Source organism: Pinus tabuliformis, chromosome 5_2 (assembly GCF_031772625.1).
Source record: "Pinus tabuliformis cultivar Carrire ecotype Pingquan chromosome 5_2, CPIR1, whole genome shotgun sequence".
NCBI lineage: Eukaryota > Viridiplantae > Streptophyta > Pinopsida > Pinales > Pinaceae > Pinus > Pinus tabuliformis.
The window spans coordinates 850,556,811-850,570,425 of record NC_142306.1 but is presented as its reverse complement, the minus strand read 5'-3'; the positions used below and the strand labels follow the sequence as shown (position 1 = coordinate 850,570,425).

The 13,615-nt window shown below is 37.1% G+C and overlaps 1 protein-coding gene across 3 annotated transcripts in view; it reads left to right on the top strand.

Annotated features, from left to right (window-relative positions):
- Positions 1 to 1,277: 1,277 nt before the first annotated feature.
- LOC149161972 (serine/threonine-protein phosphatase PP1 isozyme 2-like) overlaps positions 1,278 to 13,615 on the top strand; it is an 83,643-nt gene continuing 71,305 nt past the window's right edge. For all 3 annotated transcript variants that reach the window (XM_089437096.1, XM_089437095.1, XM_089437094.1), the window contains exon 1: positions 1,278 to 1,589. In XM_089437096.1, coding sequence (XP_089293222.1) covers positions 1,409 to 1,589 — 181 coding nt within the window. In that variant the 5' untranslated portion in view covers positions 1,278 to 1,408. The remainder of the gene's footprint in view (positions 1,590 to 13,615) is intronic.

The following is a 13,615-nucleotide window of genomic DNA, read 5'->3' as shown; positions in this document are numbered from 1 at the left end:
TAATGACTCAAGAATGACTCTAAGCTTACTAGATAACCAAATTCTCAACATACCTTGCAATTTCCACACTAGCCACTTACGAATTTTCAAACATCAATGTTTAGATAATAAATAATGGATGGCCATAAAAAAAATATAAACATTAACACCAAAAATAATAATAATCACATGAACCTACTGAGAAAGCGGAAACACATAAGATATCATCTTCACATTGGATACTTTGGAGAAAGACAATCTTGAGTACCACGATCAAATAAAGAAACACGAAAACACATAAGATATCATCTTCGCATTGGATACCACGATCAAATAAATAAACACTAGACTACCGGAGAAGTGACTGTTAATTTTTAAAATTTTGATATAAACATTGGTTTTCAAGAGAAATTGCAATTAGCAATGTACAAATTACTGAATAAATAATTACCAATTAAACTTTTAAGTCACGTTTTAAAGGTGCAATTAAGTTGAGCTTTCATCTTGTCATTCAATTGATGGACACCGAATATTAAATATAACATAAATATATAGGAGTAGCATGTGAGTGTTAGTTTTATAAAGAATATTCTTTTTATTTTAATAAAAATATAGATAGTTAGTGTCATTTTAAAGGGTTATAAATATGAGTTATAAATACAAGACTTAAAAGGTTGTAAATATTTAAAGGGTTGTAAATATGAGTTATTAATTGTTTTTACTCAAAACCTGATAAATAGCAATTTAGCAATTTATTTTTAATTGAGTGACTCAAATTCATGTTTCTTTAGGTTGAAGGTAAACCCACTAAAGTGGAAAAAATTGTGATGCTAATAATTATAGGGATTGTCATCATGGGGTGATAAGAAATTTAATATTAGAAATGCAACAACATAAATGTTCACAACAAATTTAGAGAGATCCACCTTGTTGAATTATGCACACACTACATGGATAATGGATTTTGTCACTTTATGCCTTACGGCGTTTTCTTTGCAACATATGGTGCAAATGCTAATATTTTTATTTTTCAATTTAATTGTCTCTAATACATAGAAAATACGGTGATGAGTATAATTTCGAGGTAACGATTTGAAACTCTATAAACAAATATCCACCAGACGATTTTTACAACTTAATTAACCCTTTTTTTTCCAAATTTAATTGAAATATTCTTATTATCTAAATCTTTCAAATTTACATTAAAAAATTTATAAATATTTTAAGGAATCAGTTTTCTATCCATCCAACATAGCAATGTGCTCGTGAAAATAATATATATATATATATATAAATGAAGAGAATGCCGAGTTTTGATTCTTGAATAGCCGTTAGGCATTGTAAACCAAACGAAAAGGAATAGGAAAACCGAAGAGCCGAAGCCAAATAGTAGAGAGATAGATTCGGTATTGCATCCGAATTGACGCAGATGGCGATGGATACAATTTTGGTAGACGACATCGTGGACCGCCTTCTGGGCGTTAGGTCCAGAAGCTTCAAACCCGTCCCAATCACAGATACAGAGATTAGGCAGCTCTGCCAAGCCTGCAAGCAAATTTTTTTGTCACAGCCCAATTTACTAGAGCTTGAAGCGCCCATCAAAATCTGCGGTATGTTTTGTAGATATATATATGTTTTTTCACTACAAGGACACAATAGGTAATTTTAAGAAAACGGTTGAGTGGCGAGTTCTTTATATTAAAAAAAACTGGCAATTGCCAACCATAGGTCGCGGGTTCAGGTATGATAGAGATGAAATGATATTCATCCATCCCGGCTAACTGGGTTAAAAGATATGGCAATTGCCGACCAGACGTCGCGGGTTCAAATATAATAGATATAAAATGATATTCATCCATCTCGGCTAACTGGGTTTTAAGATTTCAATAATTTTTGTGTGTAGTCTTGCTTTCAATATGTGTTACATTTACATAATGCATAATACCTGCATGTAGTCTTGCATTCAATATGTGTTACATAATACCTGCATGTAGTCTTGCATTCAATACGTGTTACATAATGCATAATACTTGCATGTATTTGTATAGTAATGAGGAGCAAATTGAAGTTTTGAGATAAAATAAGTAATTTCCATGTGAATATTCATACCCTTGGCTGGTCTGTATTCCCCCTTTTTAATCCAATCTGGCTTGATTGTCGACATCATCCTATCCCCAAAAGGTAAGGAGTATGAGCTCTGAAAATAGTCTCAAGGAAGGATGTCCTGTGTTAGTAAGTTTATTTTTTTCTCATTAAAATATCAGTAGCAATTCTTGATACTAGGTTCCAGTGTGCACATTAATTTTATTTGTTCTCTTTACTCTTCTATATCACAAACAGGGCTGGAATGAAATCTTTGGGGATTCTCAGGTAAAACACATACTGTTTTGCGTTCGGAATGGCATGGGCTATAGTTTTTTTGCGATGTGCTGATGATAAAGCAAGGGTTAGTTGTGCTAGATGTGTTGGGAATGGAACACGGTCTATGGTTGTTGTGGATGTGCTGAGAATATAACATGGGTTAGTTCTGATAGACTCTCGCTGGTCTACTGTTGTACCATGGCCTAACTTATTGTTAAATAAAAATCATATCTCATGACACTTGCAACACAACCTAACACCAACTTGGAAGGAAAAATGGTTTGGCATATGCTTCATGGAATTTGCGTTTTTAGTATTGAATTTCTTGATGTTGGCAAGCCAAATAATGAAATATCAACTATGCGACAAAATGTGAGAAGAAACATCTGTTAACATTTAAACAGGAGGCAGAAGGTCAATGTGGACTCGAAGAAGAGTCCGTTTGTTATGAATGTAATAGGATATTTTGGATATGTTATTGCTGTTGATGAACTGCATATCTACTTAGATTAGACTTGGGTTGCGATAGAATGGATGCCATCAGTAAACCTTTTGGGATTGGTTGTTGCAAAATCTAGCAAGCCCAGTGCAAAGCCTTATTAGGCAGAACCAGCCCTTATGGAAACAAGAGAAAGTGTTGCCACTGTTACCTCAACAACATTTCTCCACTCTTTAGTGGTATTTGACCACAAAGGAGGCTTCCCTAAATCACCTAAAGGATATTCAATTACTATGACTTAAGGTGATGGATAAAAGGTCTATAAGAAGAGACAAAGTACCGGTGAAACCTAGAAAGGCCTCGATATTCCATATCACAATTCAAGTACTCTATTCCAAGATCAAAAAGGCGGTTGTTATAAGTTAGGGTTTTTTTCTTTGTAGTGATAGGGTGCACTTTGACCAAGGCCTCTTAAATATAATGAACATCAAGGGACCAACTACCAAGGCCTCTTAAGGATAATCAACAACAAGAAAAGGCTTCTTAAGGATAACTCAACAACAAGGGACCAAGGCCTTCCAATAGACACTAAGATTAGGGTTAGGAAATAGAATTTTATGGCTGAAAAGGAGGAGTTTTAACCATGCACAAAGTTAGATTTTGCTTTAATGTAATTTATTGGTGCAATTCCTAATTTGTGAACCATAAACATGTTAAAATAGCTAATTAACTCATACATGGAGATAATCTAAAATTAGAGAGTCAGTTAACTGAGCGTTGAGTCAAGTCGAGTTAAGTCATAGTCAAATTTAGTGTATGGTTGCATGTCAAGTTATTTTAGGCGAGTTGCTAGTCGAAAAGGTTTAAATACCCTTCACTGGGTTCATTGTAATAATCAAGTTTTTGTGTGATCAATAGAAGAGCCGCAACTCGTGTGTTTTGTGTGTTAATTTGTGTTTTGGCTCCTCTTTCTTTCCAACAAATTGGTATTAGAGTGAGGTTATAAAGATCCAGGGAGAACGGATTAGCAACAGTCCGTGTGAGAGAAGAGAATATATTTTCTCTTGGTCAATGCTATAACGCACCTTGTAGGTTGTACACAGGGCGTTATAACGCATGCGGCTGTTAGCAAGCACTGCGTTACAAGGGGTAAACTTACTGCGTTTTGGCAGCACATGGGTTCCTTAAGGTTTCAAAGTGTTAGAGCACTAACGCGGTTCTCCTTATCATTAGAAGCGTTATCACGCAGCCTCACTACGTTGCACATCGTGTTAGCAAATTCAAACTTATTCAAACTTCAAAGTTCTCGATTAAAGTCTTTTTAAGACTTCATATAACGTGAAGGTTTATATATGAGAGGTTTAAAAGTAATTCTTAAAGTTTATTTAAGATATCCTTTAAAAGGTTTTTTTTAAAGTTTCATTTTTTTTGTAAGCTTGGTAGGACTACATCTTCATCATGTCCAACTTCTCACCCTGATCGGGGGGGATAGCACAAGATTTGAACCCAAGACTTCTGGTTCGGTGAAACTTCATTTCCACAGCGATTTCCAATTGAGCTACCCCAAGTGAACTTTTAAAGTTTCCTTTGATTATTAAAAGGTTTCTCCAATATATTTGAAGTGGGCCCTTAATAAAGTGGCTTTGAAAGTTTTTTTTTAATTAAAGTTTTTTTAAAGGTGTGGTGAAAAGGCTTTAAAAAAAGGAGTTGTTTTTTTTAAGTGTTTTTTATATAAAGAAACTTTTATGATTTTTTTTAATAAAAACTAATAAAATGTGTTTTGCAAAGCTTAAAAGGGATTTTTTCGAAGAAAGATTGCTTTCTCAAATTTCCAGCTCTAGTTCCCAACGTTTATAGGGAAGGATTATGATGTGTGGGCCATTAAGATGGCGACCACATTGCAGGCTCGTGATGTTTGGGATTATGTCCAGTTTGGGTTTTCAGAACTTGAGGATGAAGCAAAAGAATGAACTCTCACTAATGCAGAGAGGGATTTATGGAAGAAAGACAACAAGAAGAATGCACAAACATTGTAGCTTATCCAACAAGGAGGGCACCAAGTAGTGTTCCAAAAAATTATGATCACGTCTTCAACAAAGGAAGCATTGGAGATCTTGGCGACAAGCTATAAAGGTATGGTCAAAGTTAATATTGTTAATTTGCAAAATACTAGGAGAGATTTTGAAAGTTTGTAGGTGAAGGAGACAGAGGACATTGATTCTTTCATGAACCGGGTCATGATTGTCGCAAATCAGTTAAAAATTTTTGTTAAGGAAATTAAAGATCAAACATTGGCTGAGAAGGTCCTCAGATCTTTGTTTACCAAATTTGATGTTGTGGTAACAACCATAGAAGAAGCCAATGATTTGACATTACTGACAGTTGATGAGTTGATGGGATCACTTCTATCACATGAGGCAAGGATAGACAGAAATAAGGATTCCACTTTAGAAACCACTTTCAAAAGTCAGGTTTCTATTTCAAGAGACAGAGGATGAGGCGGAAGACATGGTGGTCAGAGAGATGGCCGAGAAGAGCATGAACATGAAAGTGGAAGCAACTGCAGAAGCTTCTGCAATAATCAAAGAGTTGAATCAAAGGTGAGATGTTATTATTGGAATAAATTTGGTCACTATGCTGGTGATTGCAGGAAGATGTTAGCTTATCAAGGGAACCATAGAGCTAATGTCACTATAGAGAGTACTAACTCCATGTTCCTAGCTTGCCATACCATGCATGAACCTTCTGATAATGCGTGGCTATTAGATAGTGGTTGCAGTAACCACATGACAGGCAACAAGAATTTGGTTGTAAATTTGGATCAATCTGTGAAGGTAGAGGTAAAGTCGGGGACCGACAAGACTGTGGATGTAGATGGCAAAGGAGTGGTCAAGATTTTGACCAAGCAGGGGGAGACGAAGACAATATCAGAGGTATATTATGTTCCTAGTCTCAAACATAATTTAATAACTGTTGGTCAATTGACACAGAAATGATACAAGTTATCTTTCAAGGACAAGAGTGTGTTATATATGACAAGCCCCCAAGCAACAGTTGATAGCAAAGGTGCAGATGACAAAGAAAAAGCTCTTTTCTCTAGTCATGAATTACAGTGATTAGGTCAATTTTTTACAGTTGCATGTTCTAATGATTATTGGTTATGGCATTTTTAGTTTGGACACTTGCACTTTTTTGGTTTAAAATTGTTGCAGTAGAAACAAATGGTCAGAGGATTACCTCCCATCAAAGAACCTGCTAGCACTTGTGAGTGTTTCATCTTGGGAAAGCAACACCGTGAAAGTTTTCCAAAGGGAGTTGCATACAGAGCAAAGCAACCTCTTGAGCTAGTGCATACAGACTTGTGTGGACCTATGAGGACACAATCAATTGGTGGAAGTTGTTACTTCCTCACTTTCATTGATGATTATAGTAGAAAGACTTGGGTTTACTTCTTGAAGCAGAAGTCTAAAACTTTTACAAAGTTCAAAAAATTCAAAGCCTTAGTAGAGAACCAAAATGATTGATAGATCAAGGTATTGAGGTCAGATCGTGGTGGAGAATATGATTTGAAGGCATTCCATGATTACTGCAAACAACATAGAATCAGAAGACAGTTTACAACCAGGTACACACCGCAACAAAACGATGTAGCAGAGAGAGAACAAAACCATTATGAATATGGCAAGGAGCATGTTGAAAGGAAGGAACTTATCTAATGAGTATTGGGTAGAAGCAATTTCATGTGCTGTTTATGTGATAAATAGCTCCCCTACAAAGAGCGTGATGAAAAAAGTACTAGAAGAAGCATGGTCAAGTATGTCTTGCAGTGTATCTCATCTCAGAGTGTTTGGATCCATAGCTTATGCACATGTGCCTAAGGAGCGAAGAGGTAAATTGGATGATAAAAATGAAAAATGAATATTTACTGGTTATAGTGAGCAATCAAAAGATTACAAATTGTATAACCCTGTCACCAAGAAGACCATAATTAATAGAGATGTTGTGTTCAAATAACAAGAGTCATGGAATGGGACTATAAAAAAAACAATTGATGCACAAGCACCATTGATGGAAGAGGATGATGTAGCAAAAAATGAGTAGCAGGGATCAAAAGAGCAGACACCAAACAGAGTCACGCCAACAAGGACTCCAATATTTTTTGAGCAACATGGATCTTCAAGCAGATCAATTGATCAAGATTCTCCCAGTAGTCAATCAGGTGATGAGTCAAGCAATGGTAAGAGAAAGATGAGAAGTTTGAAATATATTTATGATGATTTGGATGTTAGTTCAAATTTTGCAATGTTGTCATTCCAACCTTCTTCATTTGAAGAAGCTATCAACGATGAAAATTGGATGCAAGCCATGGATGAAGAAATTGAAGCTTTAAAAAAAAAATGATACATGGGATTTGGTTGATTTGCCAAAGGACAAAAATCTCATTAGTGTGAAGTGGGCGTACAAGACAAAATTGAATGAGAAAGGTGAAATTGACATATTTAAAGCAAGACTTGTAGCAAAAGGATTCTCGCAGTAAGAGGGAATAGATTTTGGAGAAACGTTTTCTCCGGTAGCCAGATTGGATACTGTAAGAGCAGTTCTAGCCACAACAACTCAGAACAAGTGGAAAGTATATCAAATGGATGTGAAATCAACCTTCTTGAATGGAATTCTAGAAGAAGAAATTTATGTGCAACAACCTCTAGGTTATGAAGTTGAAGGTAAAGAAGATAAAGTTTACAGGTTGAAAAAAGCACTCTATGGACTCAAGCAAGCGCCTAGAGCTTGGTATAGTAGAATTGACAGCTACATGATCAAGAATGGATTTTGTAGAAGCAACATTGAGCCTATCTTGTACACAAAGATAAATGAGCATGGACATATTTTGATTGTTTGCTTATATGTTGATGACATGATTTATACAGGTGACTTTGAATTGGATGAATTTAAAGCAGCCATGATGAAAGAATTTGAGATGACAAATCTTGGTCTCATGAAATATTTTCTTGGCATAGAAGTTGAGCAATCTGAAAAATGAATTTTTATTTGTCAAAATAAATATGCTAGAGATTTGCTGAAAAGATTCAAGATGGAAAATTGCAAACCTGTCCCTACACCAGTTGTAACAGGTACAAAGTTAAGCAAGGATGATGAAGGATCAAATGTCAATCTAACTCTATTGAAAAGATTGGTTGGCAGCCTCATGTATCTCACAGCTACAAGACCAGATATTATGGAAGGAGTAAGTCTAATTTCTAGATTTATGGAGACTCCAAAAGACACACATTGGAGAATAGGAAAAAGAATTATGAGATACATAGCAAGAACTAGAGAACGTGGCATAATGTATGAAAGCATAGAAAAGAAGGATTTGATTGGATACACCGACAATGATTTTGCAGTAGTTTGGATGATAGGAAGAGCACTTCCAGTTATGTGTTCCATCTTGGTTCAGGTGTGATTTCATTGGCATCTAGGAAGCAACCGATTGTGACACTTTTGTCAACAGAAGCAAAATATGTAGCAGAAACATCAACAACATGCCAGCAGTGTGGTTAAGAAGAGTATTTGATGGACTCAAGCAGAAACAACAAGGATCAACAACGATATATTGTGACAACACCTCAACGATTGCACTATCAAAGAATAGTGTGTTTCATCAAAAGAGCAAGCATATTGATACTATATATCACTTTATTAGAGAACTTGTGAGCAATGGAGAAGTCCATTTGAAGCCTTGTAAATCTAGTGATCAATTGGCTAATATATTTACTAAGTCATTAGCAAAATATGTGTTTGAGTTTCATAGAAGAAACTTGGGTGTTGTAAGCCTAGCTGAGACATAGACCAACATGCATGTTTGAGTTGTCATGAGTCATGTCTTAGTTTAGCGATCGTAATTAAGGGGGAGTGTTAAAATAGCTAATTAACTCCCGCATGGAGAATAATCTAAAATTAGAGAGTCAATTAATTGAGCGTTGAGTCAAGTCGAGTTAAGTCATAGTCAAATTTAGTGTGTGGTTGCATGTCAAGTTATTTTAGGCAAGTTGCTAGTCGAAAAGGTTTAAATACCCTTCACTAAGTTCATTGTAATAATCAAGTTTCTGCGTGATCAATAGAAGAGCCCCAGCTCGTGTGTTTTGTGTGTTAATTTGTGTTTTGGCTCCCATTTGCCTTTCCAACAAAACATCCAACACAAATTCACTTTTTATGCAACATTCTACAAACAAACACTCGCCACTAACCTTAAACATGTAGAAGAAAGATAAAGGAAGGAAATTTAATTAATTTATATGGCGGTCAACACAACTTAAGATTAGTGCCTTATCCTAAAAGGGCTTAATGGAGTCTTTTAGGGCTAAATTCAATGGAAAGGTTTTGGTGGAGTAAAAGGGAAGGACTACGACATCCACCTTAAAAACCCTAACTATTTTCCTTGTGAGGGGAAAACTTAAATATAAGGAATGCACAATCAAAGTTTCCTTATAGGTCTCAAAGAGAACAATTTTTCATTATATGGAGTAATATTTCAACATAGAATTAACATTTAGTCATGGCACAAAATAGAAACCCTACTAGCATAAATACAATATGCAAAATATAGAAAATAAAGCATGAAACTTACAAAATTCTCCAAGAAACACTTCTTTCAATTCCAGGAAAACATCTCCATACAACATATTATCTTCGCAAGAATTCAGTCCATAAAAAGGTCACATCTTTGCCCAAGTAGCAAAAAAGGATATCTATCACACTTTTGCACAAGAGAAGAGTTTCAAGTGTGCTATGATGAAAGGAAATAAGAGGAGCCTCTATTTATATGAGGCTTATTGCCCTTATTTTTATAGATTTACCAGTAAAAGCCCTATTACAAGTTTACTTGAGTGTTAGACAAGAGTGAGTTTACAAGAGAACCTCCTAATAGTTGAAAAACATAACAGGTAATGCCAAAATAGCTCACATGTGTGGGAGAATTGCCTCCTCCATTATGATGTCATCCTTCAAAGGAGCTCAAAATGCCACAAGTAAGTCATAAATAGGTCAATGAGTTCTCTATACTCCAAAAGGTAGCTTAAAGCCATGTGTGTGTCCAAAAGTGCCTCCAAACCATGACATCATCACCTAGGTGCACTATTTCACCCTTTTTAAGGGCAAAAGATGTGACATGGCACTAACATGCTTAAGCATATAATCCATCCCAAAGATAACCATCATCATCTCGGTTTTGGAACAAGCAACACCCATCAAATAGTGTCAAGGCTAGCTTGGGGGCATCTTGGGTCCATTTAGGCACATCATCAACATGCTAATTTGGTAGCTCAGTGAAAAATTCCAACTATGAGACGAGATTCCTCTTTTCGAGAGGACCAATTTTGACTATTGAAGCACTCAATTTGGACAAGGGAAAGTGTATTTTTGAAAAAGCTCACATGTGCATATTTGATCAGGTCGGCCCAAAAGAAAATTGGACACCCTTGGAAGGCTATAAATACAAGTGACCCTATGTAACCAAATTCGTCCTACAGGGGCCACGTGTCATGAATCCATAAAATTCGACATGATTCATATGGATTCGAGTCCGGAAATCGTGACATGTAGTGTCTGATTCGGACACGATCGAATTTGTGGACTCGAACCCGGAAAAACAACGACCCATGCGGCTTTTGAAAAGGGTTTTCCTAATTTCTTTTGGCACATTCACTCATTTACATTGTTGTGGGTGTTTAGGAGCAAGGAGCAAAGGGTGTGGGAGAATTTTCAAGGAGATTCAAGCAACAAGTAAGTGCATTTTCTCTCTAATATTTTTGCATTTTTATTACAGCAGTTTGCAAATGCATTTCTTTTACAAATTTGTGCATTTTTTGTTTATTTTTTTACAGTATTCATGGCTCAATCAAGGGCAGCAGGGAAGGGGCAAGGAAAGGGGAAGAATGTCCCCATTGGACATGCCCCTCTCCCAATTTCATCAGAGTCTGCTGCAAGTAATGTTGAGGGAAGACTTCCTCAATGTAACATTGACAAATACTCCTTGTGAAATATGTCGCAAGAGAGCAAGGGCCAAGCAGCAAGGTGAAGGGAGGAGGCAATGTGAGTTGGAAATGCAGCTATTGCCACAATACTTTCACAAGCAAATATTTCCATGTGAAAGGTCATTTGTTGGCTTTACCAGGTTGTGGGATTAGAGCTTGTACAAAGGTGCCTTTATCAAAGAGGAAAGAAATGGAAAGAGAGTTCAATGTTGGTATGGCAAATGTGGCTGCAAAATAAAATAAAAAGCCAAGAATTATGACCCCCTTCCATTCTTGAGGAAAGGCAACAACAAATTCCCATTTGAGAGTTCTAGTGGGGGACAAGCAACAAAAAGAAAGGCAATTTCACTTGGTCCAATGGACAAGATTTTTCAGAAGGAGAAACGGGAAGAGCTTGATCTCACCATTGCCTTTTTTTCTATCAAAACTTCATATCCTTCAATGTTGCACACTCACCTCTATTTATTGAGGTGTGCCGAGCTTTAACTCAAGGGGCTCCATTAGGGTACATGCCTCTTGGGTTAGAGAAGCTTAGAACCACATTGTTGACGAAGGCAAAAAAAGAGGTAAAATGCTTGAGCCGATTAAAGCATCATGGCCAACATTTAGGGTTAACATTGTTTCTGATGGATGGATAGATCCAGCACGACACCCACTCATCATCTTCATGGTGTCTTCCTTGAATGGTCTAGTTTTCTTGAAAACAGTGGATGCACTTGGACAATACAAGGATGCACAATATATGGGTGAGTTGTTTATTAAAGTTATTGAAGATGTAGGTGTTAATTCTTGTGTGCAAATCATTACAGATAATGCACCTGTTTGCAAGGCTGCTGGCATGATTGTGGAAGATAAATATCCTAAAGTGTTTTGGACACCTTGCGTTGTCCATTCATTGAACTTAATACTGAAATCTTTTGCTTTTGATGTGCTTTGGATTGGTAACATTATTGAGGATGCATGGCATATCCATAACTTTGTACAAAACCATACAAATGCCCTCACTATCTACAAGGAGTACAACAATATATCATTGTTGAAGATTGCGGATACACGGTTTGCCTCTTCATTCATCATGTTGAAGAGGTTGAGGGAGGTCAAGACCGCTCTTGGGGCCATGGTTATTTTAGAGTTTTGGTCTTTTTGGAGAAAGACAGATCAGATAGCCTCTAAAAGAGTGAAGGACACAGTGTTAAATGATGCTTGGTGGGAGAGGGTAGATCTAGTTATTTAGATCATGGACCCTATCATTTCCTTGCTTCGATTTGCAGATACAGACCAACCCATCCTAGGAGAGGTTTATGAGGGATGGGATTCCATGATTGAGTCTGTGAGGAGCATTATTTTATAGAGTGAGTGCCCCGAGTATGAGACATCATCAGAGGCCTTCTTCACCACTATACAGGATATTCTTGTCAATAGATGGGACAAGAATTGAACAACTTTACATTGTTTGGCTCACTCATTGAACCCAAAATCCTACATCCATGAGTGGATGAATGGTGGATCTTCCCACAGATTCCCTCCTCACATGGATGGTGAAATATCACAGGGGAGGAAAGATGCATTCAGGTGGGTTTTTCAGGATCGAGCATCCCTTGATGAGGTGGAGGATGCCTTTGCAGAGTTTTCCATTGGCACTGGTCGATTTGCAGGATATGATCTGATTAGAGACAGGGGGACTAAGAAGCCCTATTCTTGGTGGGCAAATCATGGGGCAACAAGCCCTCCTCTACAGTAGTTAGCCATGAGGCTCCTCTCTGAGGTGATTTCATCCTCTTTTTGCGAGAGGAATTGGAGCACATATGGGAATTTTTATAGTGTCAAGAAGAGCAGGCTTAAGCAGTCCAGGGTAGAGACAATGGTGAATGTGCACACCAACCTTAGTCTTATTTATAGGTAGAGGGAAGGGTGGTTGAAGGGAAAGACAAAGATGTGGGATGTCTTTCCTGATGATATGGGTCTAGACAATAGTGTTGATTTGGCATTGGCCAACATGGATCTCAATGATCCAGTGCTAGAACCTGTCAGATTTGATGATGGTGATACTGTAGAGGGGTCATCCTCCACACCAACAGATGTAGAGACGACTTTGGATACAGGGGAGGAGGATGCAGTAGAGGAGAGCAATGGTATTGGTGACCATGATGATCAGGACAGTGATGTTGATTTTGATGATGACTATGAGGATTGATGACTCATGAGTCGTGAGCTACCTACTGCCTTGAGGCTTGTATACTTGTAGTTGTTTTGTATTTGCTATTTGATATTTCTATTTTCCATTGGCATTGCACTACCTATGTAACACATTTTGATTATGATGACTTAATGAGAAAACTATAGTGATTAGTATCTTTATCTTACTATCTTGTCTTTCTCCTATTGAATCATTGATGAATTGATTATGTATTATGAATCATGATTTATCATTTACATCACAATTGTATTTTTATGTAGTATGTACCAATGTTGCACGAAAAGCGCCCCCCCAAGGATCCAAACCAAGAATTGCGTCCCCTATGAATCTGTGGGGGATACACGGTTCAGAATTTTGGAACCTCAAATCAGGTCGACGAAGACAGTTCTTGGCAATTTAGAATCGTGCTAGCCCGATCCGTGGTTTCGGATTTCCGAACCACGAATCCGGTGACAGATCTTCCCTGGATCCGCGACGGATGGGGCACGGATCCAAAGGGAGACGGGCAGTTCCACAGTGTTTCATAGGGTTCTAAATATTTTTTTTTTATTTTTTCTTTGACTTAAGTTGGGTTGGGGCTTCTTAGACACTCCCAAGAAGTGCTCCCTT